Source organism: Hylobates moloch, unplaced genomic scaffold, assembly GCF_009828535.3.
Source record: "Hylobates moloch isolate HMO894 unplaced genomic scaffold, HMol_V3 SCAFFOLD_18, whole genome shotgun sequence".
NCBI classification, from domain to species: Eukaryota; Metazoa; Chordata; class Mammalia; order Primates; family Hylobatidae; genus Hylobates; species Hylobates moloch.
Window position 1 is genome coordinate 6782774 of NW_026652293.1, and position 18256 is coordinate 6801029.

The 18256-nt window shown below is 43.0% G+C and overlaps 1 protein-coding gene across 7 annotated transcripts in view; it reads right to left on the bottom strand.

Moving 5' to 3' along the window:
• Positions 1-4355: 4355 nt before the first annotated feature.
• The window catches only part of PFKFB2 (6-phosphofructo-2-kinase/fructose-2,6-biphosphatase 2), a 44920-nt gene continuing 31019 nt past the window's right edge, over positions 4356-18256 (bottom strand). For 5 of the 7 annotated variants that reach the window (XM_058430710.1, XM_058430709.1, XM_058430711.1 and 2 more), the window contains 7 exons: positions 15937-16144; positions 15336-15482; positions 14090-14194; positions 13206-13335; positions 12363-12425; positions 12040-12104; positions 10592-11409 (listed from right to left, as the gene is read on the bottom strand). In XM_058430710.1, the coding sequence (XP_058286693.1) occupies positions 11242-11409; positions 12040-12104; positions 12363-12425; positions 13206-13335; positions 14090-14194; positions 15336-15482; positions 15937-16144 (886 nt within the window). In that variant the 3' untranslated portion in view covers positions 10592-11241. Of the gene's footprint in view, positions 4655-10506; positions 11410-12039; positions 12105-12362; positions 12426-13205; positions 13336-14089; positions 14195-15335; positions 15483-15936; positions 16145-18256 lie in introns of those variants that run through there. The other 2 variants (XR_004245086.1, XM_032137085.2) reach the window with 2 other exon arrangements.

The window sequence follows — 18256 nt, forward strand, 5'->3', positions numbered from 1 at the left end:
TCCTGTTGCCTTCTTCCTTCCTGCTGGCCAGAGCGTAAACATGTTTTCTGCAACTGGAGTAGCCACCTTCCTCTATGAAGTAGAATCCAACACATTGTTCTTTTTGAGCGAGAGACAGAAAGAGAGAGAGAGAGAGTCTTACTCTGTCATCCAGGCTGGAGTGCAGTAGCATGATCATAGCTCACTGCAGCGTCAAACTCCCAGGCTCAATCAATTCTCCTGCTTCAGCCTCCCGAGTAGGTAGGACTACAGGCGCACCACCATTCCCGGCTGATTTATTTTTTATTTTTGTAGAGATGGGGTCTCACTACATTGCCCAAGCTGGTTTTGAACCCATAGCCTCAGGTAATCCTCCTGCTTCAGCCTCCCAAAGAGCTGAGATTACCAGCCTGAACCAATGTGCCCATGGAGATGTTATTTTAGATTTACTGGAAATGACTCAGGAATTTAAATTCAGAAAAGAATATTTAACAGACTTTATTAAAGCATACTCTGACACAGTTTCCCTTCCCATCCATAAATTCTACAAAGACAATGGATGAAAGAGGAGAGAACCTAGGAAGTGAAAACTGAATGTCAATGATGAGGCAAACATATCAGTAATGAAGGAAACCCAAATGGATAAACAAGTTATTCTCTGAAAGTAGGCTGGATGTTCAGTGAAGGGCATTAAACTTGTTGAGAATAGACCCCATGAGAGTTGCAACGCTGCTTCCCAAGTGTTCCTATGCTTCTGAAATTATTTTGCTTAATTGCAGAGAAACTCTCCTATAGAATCTAATCTGATTTTCACAGGTAGAGTGTTGCATACAACCAAAAAGGCATTTAAATGCCTTTGGGAATTCAGAAGAGTAGTTGTTCTGCCTGTAAAGGGCTGAAGGAATGCAGCTGACATTGGCTTGATGAGAATAAAAGAAGAAAGACCGTGCTTTGATGTTTTTAAGAGAAAGAAAATACTACTCTCCATGATTACAATATGCTATGTCATTAAAAACCACGTTCTTAAATATCCCAGTGTGCAGTAAAAAAATTCCAGTACATCATATATTCCCCTCCTCTGCTTAAATAGTATCAAATGCATGTCACTGTATTATTTTTTCTTTTACATGTTAAAGGAGAGAAATGGACAAGAGAGTACAGACAGTATTACGTAGCTCCTGTTTCCTACCCTGAGGTCCAAGAATGGGTTTCAGGTCATGACCTACCTAAACTGTATGGAAAACCTATGTGTCAACCTTTTTCTGGGTAGAGAGTCCTTAGCATGTCAAATTCTCAAATGAGTTCAAGAGAATGAATGAAGTTTAGATGGTGCAAAATACTTCTAGAGACCATAAACCTTGGTGATGGGCCACTGTCAGACTGCCACAGAAGTGCCCATGGGCTCATCACCTCCTGCCGAGTTCAAAACCAGCTTGGGCAACATAGTGAGACCCTATCTCTACAAAAATAAAAAATAAATAGCCAGGGCAAGCTAGTGAACCTGAAGGTTGATGCTTCTCACAGTGAGTCCTAAGTGAAGACCCTGGAGAGGTTTAAGAAATGGTGTAATAATGAAACATACAGGAGAAAGGCAAATAATGACCATCATCCAACACTGAAGTACTCGCTGAGTAATCATTTTCTAATGCTGGTATCTTTGCTAAGTTTCCAGCAACATTTTAAAACAGTGTGGCATGTGTCTGTTGGGTCTTAACATTTACCTTGTTCTGAGATATTATTGGCTTTATAAAAATCACGACAGTGTTTAGGTGTGTCACTCAGTAATGGTGCTCATTTACCTGTCTGTGAAACCCAGAGAATCATTCCAGACACCCCAGCCTTTTACAAATGATGGCTTGATGGCTGAATTAGCGAACACTTGCAGAAGTGCCTGGAGATATTTCCAAGGAAATTAAACCTTGACACCACATCCTCATTACTGTCAGTCCACCAGCTAGATTATTAAAGCTCAATGTATTCATCAGTACATATAACCACTGTCTCTCACTTGTTTTCAAATTGGAGAATTCATAAGTCATTTTCATTCTATTAGAAGAACCCTTGAACTTAAAGAATTTGGAAATCCTCTGTTGTTATTATGAACATTTCATTTTATCTCTATTGCTACTGACCCCAAAAGAGTGTTCCGTTACTTTATCATATACATTTATGTAACCATTATCCAACATTATTTGGTCAAGGTCATTCATGAGGGGGAAAGAATCCCCAGTAGAAAGAGATAGGCTAGGTTACAAACCTGCTGTTAACCTTTCCTTTCCAGTAATAAACTCTACACAAAGGTCAGGGACTTTGTTTTAGTCACTGCCTGGCAACTAACAGGTAGTCGCTAAATATTTGTTAAATAAATAAATGAAACTCTAGGATGTCAATAATGCATGGTAGTCACATTCTTACTGATATCATTTTGAAATGCTGGTGGAACTTGAACTGGTTAAAATCACTAGTTGGAAATATACATATAATCTGATAATTTGAAAATCATCTTAAAGAAGCTAGTTTCAAACACATTTTAGACAATGTTATTAATATTTTACATACGTATAATGTACCAAATGTTATCTTTTCATGTGTTACCTTAAAAATTAATTGCATTTTTAATTAAAAATAATTTTATTGTATTTTCTTATTACAAAAGCAATACATATTACTCACATATTTTAGCATGATTTTATTAATCCAGGAGATAAACATTTCTCCAGAGAAATGCATCTCTTGGTTTACACTTACAATAAAAATCAATGAGAAACAAAGTATTCAAAAAAAATTCACTGCCCCTTAACATCGTTATTTTCCTTTTACAGAAGACAGATATCTACATTCTGGAAATTTAACTTAAGTTAATATGACATTACACTTAAAAGCTCTAACTACCTAAATTTCTACAAAAACAAACAAACAAAAAACCTGACAACATAAATTATATTACATTCTGATTAAATACATGCAAACAGTGACATGAAAACTCAAAAATGCCTTACATGGATAGAATAAATAACTAAATATAAACATTGTCTGATCATCAAAAGACAGTTTTTGATGCAGAGAGAAATCCATATCACAACCAAATCATTATAGTACAGCATGCGGTAGGCAGCCAGATGAAAATCATCTGCTACAGGGTAAGGAGCCTTCCTGAAGGCAGCTTTGTATGTAGAAAAGCAGCTCCTAGTTGCTGGATGCTGAACCGCCTGCAGCCCAGCTCATCATATCTTAGGTAACAGAGTCCTGTATCATCCACAGTATAAAAGAACCATTTGAGAAAAGCTACATTTCGTTACTTTTCTTGCTACTCACGCTTTTGCCCAGCAAGTGAGCATTTGAGTGAAAAGGAAAAGAAAGAAAAGTAAAGCTAAAAACATACTATTCTTTAAAAAAATAGACTTTCCTTGCAAGATACAATATCCTGTGGGGGATTCCATACTCTCCTTCAGTAACAGTGACATGTCAAAACCACATTTACAGAGATACATTCATACATTTGACAATCACTGGGGAAAAGTTATCTGATTTGTCTGTAAGGAAAAGCGAATGACTAATGCACTGAGGTGCTGGTCCATGACCCCGCCACCCTCACTTTTATATGAGAGACCAGTGACCACAATAGTGACCAGTGGCCAAGAGGCAGGTATCAGGAGACTACTGCCCTCCAAGTCACAGCCACAGCTCTCTCAAGGACTGTATCATGGTGACAGACCCCACAGAGGGGCATGTCTCCTTCCACCTGTTCCGAAGCCAAAACACTCCCTGATCAGGCTGATTCTCAAGGAGCTTTCTTGACTTACTCACGTGATATAAATGGCACTCTACTTTTCTCTCTAGCCCACATTCCCAACCACCCGGGAGAACCGCATCAGCCCCATCTTGATGCATGAGAGGCACATGCATGAAATCAAAAGTACAGTAGCTACAAAAGGGAACTTAGAAGATGGGTACCCATTTTGGGGAGTCTTGCAGTCAGATCCTGTCCTGAAGAGCCTGGAACAAGAAAAACTTCTCTAAATGAAAAGGTTGCTACTGACACTGTTCTTCTATCAAAACAGAAGAGATGTTTTAGGGACTGAATTTCTCAGAAGACCCTCCATTCACCTGGTGATTTGTCTCTTGCTTCCAATGTGGCAGATGGTAACTGCTAGCATATGTATATTAGACTCTAGTCTGCTCGCCTGGAACAGTGGCAGAGACCAGCTCTTACCTTCTCACTTGAAAAGTAAATCTGAAGAAGTACATTTGCACTTTGGGCAAAAAAGAGCCAGCAAAGGATGCAGACAGTCACAGGTAGGATGTTAAATGTCTATACAGAATGAGATTGACCAACTTGGACCAAACCCAACAAAGAGATGACAAAAAGTCACTGGTTCAGGTTGCTAAATGTTTTGAGGCACAGGGAAGTTAAATTTTTCAGTGTAACTGATATTCCCATTAGGCAGGAGGGGAGGAAATATGGTGACATTTCTCCAGGCCTCGTTTTGGTGGCCCCCAAAGTCCAGCTCCCACCTAACTTCCTGTTCTCGCCTCTGTGGAGCTGACATCCCAAGCTTTTCATTAGATCCCAGTCGTTTGGAGAGGTGAGGCCTGAACATCCACATCATTAGCAAGGCAACATGAGGGACGCTGCAGAGGGGCGTCTGCGCACAGCCAGTGTGGTCTCTGCTGCCTACAAGCCAGAGAGGAAGAGACACAAAGCTATTACAGCACCGCCAAGCAGTGAACATAAAAGTAGAACAGAATCCTTCCCCTACCTTCCCTCCTCCCTCAACCTCCCCATCCCCACATCCATACACATGCATGAACACACTGGCGTGCCTACACACACACCTTGACTACTCGAATGGCGTAGTCATGGTCTTCTTTCCCTGAGGAGCTGACCTCATGACCATATTGGACCAGGCACTCCTTTCAGACCTGGACCATAAGCTACGTACCCAAGATATGAAGCAGGAGCCGTCAGGATCCCTCGGGTAGAAGGAGATTGTGTAGGCTATGTCAGCCAAAAGACCATGCCAATAAAGTGACACTGTAGTCAGGGGCTACTCGGCTTCTGAGGGGGGTCCCTACTATTTTAGTTATACGAGTCCATTCTGAAACCAGTCATCAGAGCAGATCAACTTCTTCCCATTAACCGGCATCTAACATTTTACCTCGTGGGAAATTTTTCCCCTAGAACAGTGCTTCCCAAATGTTAAATGTGCATATGAATCCCCTGGTGGTCCTGGTAAAATGAGGATTCTGACTCCGGAGGTCTGGGATGGGGCCTGGGATTCTGCATTTCTAATGAGCTTCTGCTCTTTGTTAAGGTAACAAGGAATAAGGCATGAGAATGGTAAAACAATCCCATCTGTATTTCCTGTCTCAAAAAAAATTAAATGCTGTTTTATACCCTGGACCATAATCTCTTCAGAAATGGGCAAATCACATTTTAGGAACAGCAGTCCACTAAGTGCTAAAAAATCTCCAAAAGTTTTCTTTATAATAGATAATATGAGTTACATGTTGCTAATGGGAATTACTGCACAGTGCAGTGAAATGTAATTGCTTCTTAATTCTTATATATAAGTGCCAACAGGTACACACAACTGTTGAAGTTCATGTGCTTTCCATAATGTTCTTCCTATTTTTCCCAGAAGGTGGCAGAAGAGAGCCATGGCTACACCATGGTCTGCAATTACAGCGCGAACTTCTGTTGGCTTGTCTGAATCTGAATCCTTGTGCAGCATGAGGCAAAGTTTTAGGGGTGGGGAAGGAACGGGAAACACAACTGAAAATACTAAACAAAAAACCCAGAAGCCTTCTGATAGGTTGAAGTTACTCAACAATTTTATTTACCCATTCTACACACACACACACAAAAACACATTTCAAATACAGTTATGCACACTTTAAATGGATCTGAGTGGCATACTTTGCTATCAATGCCACCCAATTAAATCAGAATGTTGCTAAAGACTTATGTTCCTATTTCAACAGAGCAGTGCCTAGGAAATCTGCAGTAGAACTCTATTCCTAGGCTTCCCAACCTGACCCATTCCCATTCAACCCAGAGGTGCTCAGCCCCACACCATCCCCCTTCCCAAAGGGCACCATGTATGATCAGCCCTTTGCTTTTGCCATAGCAAAACCATCACCATACCAGCATAAGTTGATCTTCTTGTTAGGTCAACATAATAAAAAACGTACATAAGCAATTCAGATACAAAAACATTGTGTAGGTAAACATTGGTCACAGATATCCAGTGAAAGGCTTACTGGAAAGAATACTTTTGCCAACCCTTAAAATCAATTTTTAAATGCCAAATTTCCTTCTCGTTTTTACTTACTAGATTAAGCGTAAAATCCAAATGCATGGCTGACTAAAAATAGCAGCCCTGTCCAGTGGAATACAACATTCCAGAACAGGGTAAGCTGGGGACACAGAAGCTTCAGAAACGAACAGCGGAACTGAAGTCCTGCCCTAAAGCAGGGGACTGGATGAGGTGACTTCAAGTAAAGGTAACAACTCCAGGCTCTGAATAGGCATTCCCTTAGCTGAGTTCACAAAATACCATAAAAATGATGTATAACCTTTATCTTGTACAAAATAATGAGAATTTGGCCACTACTATATAAGAAATACCTATTTAAAATCATAGTGTACAGAACTCCCCTATAAAGAAAACATGTAGAGTGCTTAATTCCTTTCTTTGTTAGACACATTTAATAGACAGAGAATTACCATAATGTACATACACTTCAATGGGTACAATCAGAAAGCAGGCAGACTGTCAGCTTACAGACCCTAGACCGTTAGGCAACTCCCAGATTTTACTAGTCTATCAGTCAGCACACAGATACTACTAGAGTCTGTTAGTCAGTCAATACACAGACACTACTAGAGTCTGTCAGTCAGTCAATACACAGACACTACTAGTCTATCAGTTGGTCAACATATAGACTCTACTAGAGTCTGTCAGTCAGCACACAGACACTAACGTCTGTCTGTCAGTCAGTCAGCACAGAGATCCAACTAGAGACAGTCTCCTGGACAGTATGGGTCTAAATTAAATCCCTGGACACGCTTCTGATATCTGTGTCACCTTCAGGGAAAGTCAATTCTACCCCACCAGTGTTGCAACCTGACTCAGTTGTTACATATTTTCGATAAGTCAAAATACATAGAAAAGCTGGGTAAATCTATCAAATTTCTTAACAGTGAACACAACATGGCTTCTGGGCTTGGCAAAGACAATGGAATGTGCATAAGATTACATAACCCAGATACAATTCTTCTGATTACTGGATACTTTTTCCCTTGCCCATTGGCCACTCCAACCACCAATGAGTTTCTGTCAATTAAGATCTCCGACTCGCAAAAAAAAAAAAAAAAAAAAAAAAAAAGTAACATAGATGAATTTATTTCCAAACAGCTATATCATATGTTTCTTCAAAATGCCAGTGTCTCTGAAGACCAAATGTGGGTTGCAAGGAGGATTACCCAGATCCTCATATGGAATACTCACCCATTCAGTCTAGGGGTACAAATATATTGTGTCCTTAACTCCAACTTCTTCGGAAACAAACAAACAATAACAACAACAAAACACCAGAGGCAAAGATATAGGGCAGATCCCTAGCACAATGCAAGTTTTTAGAAGCTTTTCTTATTCTACTTTACAACTCAATGTAAAAATCATCCCTTTACCAAAACAAAACAACAATACAGATAAGAGTTAAATTCCAATTTAGGGATTAGGAGATAAGAAGAGAAGCAGGTTCTCTAAATCTGCTTTAGAATTCTCTTTCAAATCTGTCATAGAGTTGAAGCAAGAATAAGAAAACAGAATAATTTCCGTTTCCCCACTTTAGACAAGTAAATTTAAAAAAAATTTTTTTAGAGGTGAGGTCTCACTATATTGCCCAGGCTGGTCTCAAGTGATTCTCCTGCCTCAGCCTCGCAAGTATCTGGGACTACAGGTATAAGCCACAGCAACCAGCTTATTCCAGTAGATTAAATGCTAATGTCTTTACCTATTTCTCACAAAACAAAACTTATAGCCTCAGCAGACAGTACTTTTAAGTCCATTTTTATTTTGTAGGACTTGTGATAGACACAATCATAGTAATGTACACAGACTACCAACATGCATTCAAGTAGGAAGAGCAGGAGAGAAAAGATGAGAAGCAGAGATGAAACTTCTCTAAAATTTGGAGTAAGAGCTCTTTTCCATCCTACATTCTCCTGGCTTCTTCCTGCTGGACTTCTCTGAAGGGGTCTTGCTTTAGAAACTAAAGGATGCTGAAGCCCTTGCTTGCCAAATTCCTATTTCTCATGTCCTATCTGAGGATAAGACCACCTCAGCTCCTCTTCTGGAGAAAGCAAACTAGCACGGGGGAGAGTGGGGAAATAACAGCAGGCTGAGAGCCAGAATGAACATCCCAGTGACCTGTCTGTAACGCTGGGGTTAATGGCAGGTTAACACAATGCTAGCTTGTTAGAGAAGTCCCCTTTTGCTAAGAGTAGGTACAGTGTTAATCCAAAGTCTGTGGATCAAAGTGTTCCCTCTTCCCATTCATTAGTTCTCAATTACTCTCACCTCACAGCAGAAGAAAAGACTGAACGCCCATTTGGGCTACAGATGCCACCGTCCAAGCAAATGTAGACAATGCAACCTTGTAACAGTGCCAAACACGCCTCCCCAACCATATCTCATCCTCACGTCGGTGGTGGTGGGGGCATCCCCATCCCCCAATCCTTGTAGTCTCATAGCCATAGGACAACAGAAAAGTCGGGAGAAGCGATGTGATGGTGAACACTTCTAGACTCAGACTGTTGCTATATTGCAAATGTCCATTTGTTACAAATTACATGTCCTGTCTCTTAAAATAACCTTCCTCTAGGCAAGGACCTTTTCTTCCACTTCTGTGTATCTTTCCCCTATCCCTGCCCCCACCAGCCCAAAGCGCCACAAAGACACTAAGTACATGTTATGTAACCACTAAACAGGAATAGCAGGTTACTTAACATCTTGGACACAATTTTGAGAAGAATCTAGGTAAGCAACCTTTAGAAGCTGGCTATGGTATCCTACTTGGGACATATGAGTAAAGGACTCGGGGTCAGGAGTCAGTTGCCAGTGATGACAATCTTTATCATCCTGCAGGGTCTGCACCTCTCTCCAGGGTGCTTTAAAATCCCCAGTTGCTATCTAGAGACAATTATTTAATTCAGTGATTTGTTCCACATCACTCAGCAATGTAAAGGGTTAAACATGGGACTAGAACCTAGATTAACCCTCTAAAACACAGCAGCCTGCCTTCCAGGGGGTTATATCATTTAACACTATGATCTGCTCAAACATCAAACCCAAAGAACTGTCCTTTCAGGACTATGAGGAATTCAGAATTCCTAGGCTGGCACTTTTGTCTGAGGAACTACTATCCAGTATTTTTCCACCTAACTTCCTAAGGTGGAGTTCTTAACCAGGGCTATGAATCAGAATCATCCGGGAAGCTACTTAAATACATGCATGTCCAGACCCAGATCCCAGAGATTCTGAGTCAGTATTAAGCGTAAGGTGGACACAGGCATGTTTATGATTCAACAATTCTAAATGGGATTCTAAGGAATACTCCTGGATGAGAACCACGGCAAAAAGTCTTCCATTACCAAATGAAAACGCCCTTGGAAAATAGCTAACTCCTTCTTACTGGGTACCTCTAAAAGACAAGTGGATAACTTTAAGGTGGGGAGTCACCTATCTCTTTTTAAAATCCCATGAGAACCCTCAACTTGCCTCTCAGAAAAACATACATATATTCATACATTTTGCCTGCAAAATTGAGAAAGAGAATAAGCCACCATGGTCATCAAGGGGCTAAGAATTTCTTCCCTAAAGATTTTCTGTTTAACCCTACAAAGAAAATGAAATGACAGAAGTGAATAGAGAAATACAAACAGTTATGAGCTAGATCCCACAGGGTTCCAAGGACTTCTCTGGACATCAAGATGAGATAGTTTCTCCTTATGAACAAAAGAATACTCCAATGAGAGAGACTAAATTCATCATCAAGCTTTCCCACATTTGGGAAAAAAAATGCTCATGTAAAAACTATTTTGTTTTGATGTTTCTTTCTTCTTAAGGAGAGTGTGCTGAAACTATTCAAAAATAAGCAGTTTTAGTGAACTCTTCTCTGCTTCTTGCCTTGAGCAACTCAAACATCAGTGGTGACTCTTGAATCTAACTGCCCTTCTAAACAGCCCCAGAGGATACTGGCTTTGGCAGGAAAAGTTGCTGTGATTGGCAAAGAACCTGAGAGCCATGGGAGAAAAGATAGGACTGCTCTCTAAGAGCCCTGCAAGAGCTAGAGCCCACCCTACTCTCCTAAACCCCACTCTGCAGACCTCAAAAGACCCGGGCCTGACTCTAAATTAAAAATAAAAACCAAGACATTTCCCACATGCTCAGAGCCAGATTCCCCCAGGGCATCGAAGACTTAGGACTGTTTCTCATGAAAGGAGGCAAGAACTCTCACCCTATGTCTGCTTGCAAGCTCCAGGATATTCTGTGGATGTTCTGTAGCCTGGGCTGGCCCTTGCAGGACCTGGCTGGAGAGGAAGGGAGAAAGGAAAGGAAAGACTCCTCCAGTCCAGATCCATTTAGACCCACTGCAGAAAGCATCAACTGGGCCAGACTTGTCTCTTGCCAATCACCCCTTCCTTCCTAGACAGACACCACAATGCCATGCATTACACCAGACAATCCAGAGGGGACATGAAAGTGGGGGAAGAAAGCAGTCAAGTAAGAGTGAGGAAAACACACATTGAAGAGACGAAAGTGAAGGAAAAAATAGACTTTTTGTCCCCCGACTGCTCACATGCCCTCCATCCCCCAACACTTCACCAACACGAGGACATTACTGAAGACACCAGGGAACAGAGAGAAGATCCAAGAGTGTGGAGCATGCTCAGCCCCAAGGGAGTGTATCTTTTTCTTCCTCCTCCAGATCACCCCATCTGAGAATCTGTCCTAAAAGACTCAATTTGCTAACTTGCCCCTGGGTGAAAAGATGTTTCAAACTGAAGAACAGCTTAAGTTGTCCTATAAACACATAACCTCGTGTTCTGTGTTAAGATTAATGGTGAAGTGTCAGGGGTGGGGGTAGAGGGAGGAAGTTAATGACTCCTTGGTGATTAGTGACAAGGGCAGGAGGCCAGGGCTGGAGGGAAACACACAGTTACACCACCGGAATGCTGACTTGGGTCTTCGGCTAGTCGGCCCCTTCTTGCATGTCCTGGGCACGGAGAGGGCTGAGGGGCTTGAGGGGCCGGCTCCCAACACTGTAATTTCTTGGACGCCTTATTGTATTCGAACTGGACAGAGGCGTAAAGCTGTTCCTTCTCATCCTTACAGGGGTTTGGTTCTTGGGGAAGTTGTTCTGATTGGAAATGGAGTGACACCACACAAATGAAAGCCAAGCCAAAAGCTCACTCATACAGGTTAATAATGCGCTTGTAACCACAACAGCTTCCCTCACTCCTGCTCCTCTGCACACAGGGTCCCTCACAGGGCACGGCCCATGGCCTGGCCTCCTAGCATCAGGGAGCTAAAAGGGAGAAGCTCCTTGAGCATAACATTCCAAAGCAGGAAAAAGACCCAAAGAAAGGAAGGGGCTTATTGAAAACCACACAGATTACCAGGGACAGACCTAGGAATGAACCTGCACCTCTTGACCCCCACCTTATAGGCTCCCGTGGACTCTGCTTTCTAAAGGGACACTTGGGGTTGGAGGGGGGTAGTAACTTGCATTTCACTTCAGCCAAACACTTCCCGTATTTCATTGAATTTCCAGGAGCCAACATTCAAGGTTAAGACTCATGAAAGTGGTACTAATTTAAAAAAAATAATAATTCCAACATCAGTTTCAGATGTAGCAAACTACGTTGGACATAAGTTCTGAATCTGTTTCCCTTTTGTACATAAAAGAAACCCCAGACTCTTGATGTCAAAGCTTCAAAGACTCAAGGTGGCAAGGAAACTGGCGTGTTCTTCATGGGAAAATACTTACAGTTGGCTTGTCACGGTGCGTGTTCACAGCCTCCACGTTAAGTTTAATTGTTTCCACTTTGCACCCTGAGAAAACAGAGGAAAGAGAGGACTTAAAGAAAAAGGTTCAATGGAAAATTCCTTAGTTATGGGAAAGTATACCACAAAGGAATGTACACATTCTGCAATACACACAGTCATGCATACATCCCTTTCAAAACAGAAGGCACTGATGGAGCTTCCCTGGTATACAGAGATAATGAAGCTGAACTCTAGACAAACTTCAGAGAAAATTCTGACCTTCCTCAATTCCCAGCTCCCACCAGCCCCTATGTGCATAGTTACCGTAGGCCACAGGAGTAAGTTTGAAGATGGTATGGAGAGGGCATCTCAAGTATGGCAGCTCATCTGAAAACAGAAAGACCAGGTGAGGGAAGTCTCTTAGTATTATGGAGTAAGGTCAAGTTAGGGGAAGAAAGAATCTACAGAACTCATAATGAGTTTCCCTTACTCTGACCACCTCTTAGAGTTGTACAACTGCTCCCTTAAACCCCAGACCACAAAGCCACCCAACTTCTCAGTGGCCAAGGAAGGAAATAAGGCCATCTTAGATCCTTCCATGCAGGCAAAAACAGGAAGAAGTACTGTAGCCAGAGAGCCCAATGGAAGGGGGTCACGTGGGTACAGCAAAGGCCAATAAGGTCTGACCACAACAGCTTCCCAGCAGCTCAGGATGCTACGCTCAGCGTCCACAATGCAGGTTTCCCAGGAGCTCCTGAAGATCGGGAAGGGAAGTATGGAAGAAGGCAACGGCACCTTCTTACTGCCCTTACCCAGAAACAACTGCTGCTCCTAAAATACCACCCTCCTAGTAGGCAGCGTGGCAGGCTGGGAATATTCAACCACTGTCCTGATGCTGCCAGGAGTGTCAGCGTGACACTGGCCCTTGAGCCAGGCAGGATCAAGGAGCACCAGCAGTAGCCACTCTCCATTGGAAGCTTTCGTAGCCACAGAGTGAACTCAGCAAGTCATTGACTCAGTGGCTGCTGGGAGCCCCACACTGCTGTCTGGAGAAAGTACTCTAATTTGAGCGGAGACAGGGAGGTCTGTTTCCCAGGAATCCTGGTGCCACTGCAAGTCCAGCCCTCTCCCGCTGGACGTGTCTCCCAGCCCCTCCCTCAAAGGCACCTGCACCCTTATCCAAGAAGTAGGCCAGGAGACAGCGCATGACAGCCTGGTGGGAGATGACGAGGACATTGCCCTGACGTTCCAGCTCCATGATGACAGGCTCCAGCCGCTGCACCAGGTCCTGGTATGACTGTGGAGGGAAATGGGGCAGGCTGGCAGGAGCCCAGGTGCAAGCTGGCAGCCAAGTCAGTGGCTGGACCTTGGAGACTAAGGGCCACTTCTTCTTTCTCAGCTGTATTTCCTCCTGGAGGCTCAGTGAGTTTATATCACCTGCTAACTGCCCCCAGCCCTGGTATTTCTTGAGAAAACTCAGATCTTTCAAAAGCAATATTTAGACCAAGAAAACTACAGGTTAAGAAGAGGAAGTGTGACTTCAACCTGTGTATATGTGTTTTTTCTTCCCACAGATTAATACAGGCAGTGAGACAACAAGAGACAACTAGGGGTTTCCTGTACCTCTGCCATTCAGTTTTATTTACTTTTGCCTCCCACATCCCTAGAGTATGGAAGCCACTTAGACAAGGAAATAGCCTAAAACACTCAAGATGATAGGGAAATAATTCCTATCCCATATATTTACTTGGTGACTCCACTTACTTATGTGGGGGTGGGATTGAGAGAGTACAAGGAAAAAAAGAAGTAAAAATGATTGTGTTGATTCTAAAACATACTGAACAGACGATGCCTTGTCACCCTTATCCCTGGGAATCTTAACAATTAATGAGGCATTCGATTGTCTAAGCTGAATGAAACCAAAATGACCCAATGTAAGGAAGATAAATGATGCCTAGACCCTCCAAATCACATTCAATCCTTCCCGCAAATTAAAGCTAAACCCTCAGCAAGGGTCTAGGCAGTCACTTTATATGACAGGGGCGTCTTACCTCCCCACCAGGATATCGATACAGATACTTCTCTTGATCTCGAAGTGCAAACTCTTCTGGGTACCGTTTCTCAATCTCTGCATAGGTCATCTCTTCACACACACCCTGCAAAAAGCCACTTGAAGCTGGCTTGAAGAGATAGACTGTACCACACCTGCCCCATTACAAATAAGGAAGATGACATCGAAGAATGCTAGTTTCTTAGTACATGCCAGGCACTGTGCTGGGTCCTTTCATGTATTGCAGCTGCCTGTGACCAGAGTGTCACAGAGTGTGTGTGACTCACCAGGTGAGGACCACTGCAGGAAGGAGGCAACTTCTCTAGCTCAAGCTACCACATTCTCCTACTACTCGGGGGAACTTACAGTTCAAGAAAGTCAAGAGGCTAAAAGGAACAGGAAGCAGAGAAGGAGGGAAACCAAAGGGACTGGAGACCTTGCATGAAAAATAAAAGGGTAGAAGGAAGGAAAGAAAAAGAAATGTCGGCCGGGTGCGGTGGCTCATGCCTGTAATCCCAACACTTTGGGTGGCCGAGGCGGGTGGATCACAAGGTCAGGAGTTCAAGACCAGCCTGGCCAAGATGGTGAAACCCCATCTCCCCTAAAACTACAAAAATTAGCCAGGTGTGGTGGCGGGTGCCTATAATCCCAGCTACTCGGGAGGCTGAGGCAGAGAACTGCTTGAACCCGGGAGGCAGAGGTTGCAGTGAGCCAAGATCGCGCCACTGTACTCCAGCCTGGGCCACAGAGCGATACTCCGTCTCACAAAAAAAAACAAACAAAAACAAACAAACAAAAAAAAAGAAATGTCTATTTTTGTGCTCAAGAAGAGAGAAAGCCAAGAGAAATTTTGGGAAAATCTTTTCCTGAATAGCTGACCAAATGATCTAAGCAGAAAGCAAAGAAGTGGGTTGTTAGCTATTTATTTTTCCCAGGAGGCAAATATACAAAGGAACAAAATGAGTCCTTGTTAGCCCTACTTTCCCCAGGTGCCAGAAAGGCTGGCTCAAACATTGGTTTGGGTCCCATGATTGGCACAGGTACTGAATCAGGCAGGAAACCCCTGATTAGGGGTGCAATTGTCCTCCCTGAGCCCCCGAGCTGGCCATAGAGTCAGCTTCCTCAGAGTTTTTACTTGTTGGTTCTAGTTTCCTAGATAAAACTGTCTAAATAGTGACTTCTGAGAGTTCCTGCCTGAATACGAGACTCTTGTTGGCTTTTCTGGGCCTTCAGAGCTTCCTACTCACAGCATCAATCTCATTCAGAATCTTCCACTGCTCATAGGGCACCCCGAGAGATTCAGCAGTCTGTATGGTCCTCTTCAACTGGCTTGTCCACACTTTGAGGTCTGTTATTTCCTGTTCCTCCAGAAATTTCCTTAGAGCTTGGGCAAACTGGGGTTTAAAAATGAAAATTAAGGGTAAAAAGAAAACACACAGACACACACACACACACTCAACACACACACACACACACAAAGCCTGCTAACTTGGCCTGTAATGGACAACGTGCATAGCCATGGTCAAAATCCATAAGGTGCTACATAGTTAATATAAACCCGAAAGGAAATGAACTTTAACTGGAGCACCTTGTACATTGCTAAGTACACAAGTTGTGCCCAGTGAATATCTGATGGTTGAATGATCACAGCAGAAATGGGTCCAAGTTATCTACACTTCAATACAGAGCTAGACGCGGTGAGCAAGAACACACCTTGAGCACTTGCCTGACTATGAAACCACAGCCTACGTCCAAATGGGATTTAAGTAAGGAGATAAAAGAGATGACCTCAGCCATGCCCTTCTAACTCTAAGCCTAGAAAATCCAGTGTGCTGACTAATTACTCACCTGCTTTCCCCGCACCGAGAGGCCAGAGTCACCCCCAATCTTCCCCAAGAGATTGAACTCGCTTTCTCCATGCCGGCAAAGGTAAATGGTGCGAGGCTGGACGTGGATATTCATGAGGTAGTAGACTATCTTGCTCTGGATGTAGTCCTGGACTCTGTTGACTAAAAATCGCTGGCCCACGTTTATCACCTTGATGAAAGAAAGATCCCTGGGACAGGAACGGAAAAAAAAAATTCCCTGGGTAAGAAAATCTGAGAATAAGAATCAGAGGAAAAAGGATTTCTATAGGGACTTGCAGGTTCACAGATGGTCTTCCTCCCCTCCTCTGTCACACCCACGTTTATGGAACCAAATGGTAGGAGATTAATTACTCCTTAAAACCAAGATGAAGTACAATTTCCTGAACTTCTAGTAAGTTCGTACCATTTCCTCAGTGCCTGTAGTGTGACATGTAATGTAGATAAATATGATAAACAGAATTCAGGCTTCCCATCGGGGGCTAGACTAGGTGACCTGAAGATTTTGCTAAGCCCAAAATTTGGTGAGAAGAATACGCCCCTTTTGAGGCAGTTAAGACCCGGCCAGAATATGGCATGACGAGCAATGAGGGGAAGGGAAGAGGCAGTAGAAGCACAGACAGAAATGTCTATACACTCCCTGCATCTACCTAATCACACTTCTCTCAAAGACACTTTCAGACATTGCTTGCTTTGAAGCCAACATGAGATTGTTCTCTTTATAAAAGTCATAAGTGTGGCTGGACGTGGTGGCTCATGCCTGTAATCCTAGCACTTTGGGAGGCCAAGGCAGGTGGATCAGGAGATCAGGAGTTTGAGAGCAGCCTGGCCAACATGGTGAAACCCCATCTCTACTAAAAATACAAAAATTAGCCGGGCGTGGTGGCGGGTGCCTGTAATCCCAGCTACTCAGGAGGCTGAGGCAGGAGAATTGCTTGAACCCAGGAAGGGAGAGGTTGCAGTGAGCCGAGATCACGCCACTGCACTCCAGCCTGGGCAACAAGAGCGAGAGATTCCATCTCAAAAAAAAAGTCATAAGTGCTTATTTTAAATCAAAAAATCAGGAAAAAATGATGGAAGGATGCAAATCATGCATCACCCTACTACCAGAGATAACATATACAAACATACACATGTATATATATGCAGATCTTCTGTATGTTTTTCTAGGTGGGACTTTGTTCCAACTGAAGAATACTTTTATGCATATCTAGAGGTGGTTTTCAGCCTCTGAATTAAGGGGATTCTGGGAAACCCACTTGAAGGAACTGAAAGGCTCAAAACATTAAACAGACCACTGTATTAAGTGTGCCATGCACATTAAATGTGCCATTTGCTTGGCTGCAGGTCTGTATTATATGAATAGAGCTGCTAACTGCCCTGAATGCATGCTCTTTCATGAGGCCACATTCTTGCAGATTTCCATGTGTCCGCCATCTTTCTTCAACATGGACTTGGTTTTGTTATGGCTCATATACCTCACACATGACAAGTTAATCTATAGTCTATGCCATACTGCCAACAAATGCTTCCATAGTAACGACAGCTGGCATTGATCAGACATTTCTCTGAGTCAGGTATGTTCTTGAGGGCTTTGCATGTTATATATATAGAGAGAGATAGAGAAATAGATATAAAAAATATGCAATACAGAATATATATAATGTGTTATGCTATAATATGCATGATATACACACAAGCATTAATATATATAAAATATCATATAATATATATAAACTTTAAAAACTGATGACACAACTCCAAAGGGTATCCTAGAACACCCCCATTCAGATATGGAGCAGTGATTCTCAACCAGGGATGACTGTGCCCCCCCGGGGAACATCTGCCATGTCTGGAGACATTTTGATTGTCACAGCTTGGAGGTGTTACTGGCATCTAGTGGGCAAAGGCCAGGGAAGCCGCTAAACATCCTACAATGCACAGGACAGCTCCTACAACAAAGAATTACCCAGTTCAAAGTGCCAATAATACTGAGATTGAGGAAATCATGCACTAGAGACTAGAGAGAAAAAAAATTGATGATAAAAAACACTTCCGGCCAGGCACAGTGACTCATACCTGTAATCCCAGCACTTTGGGAGGCCGAGGCGGGTGGATCACTTGAGCTCAGCAGTTCAAGACCAGCCTGGCCAACATGGGGAAACTCTATCTTTACTAAAAATAAAAAAATAAAAAAAATAGCCGGGCATGGTGGTGCACACCTGTGGTCTCAGCTACTCAGGAGGCTGAGGTGGGAGGATCACCTGAGCCCAGGGGGCAGCAGTTGCAGTGGGCCCTGATTT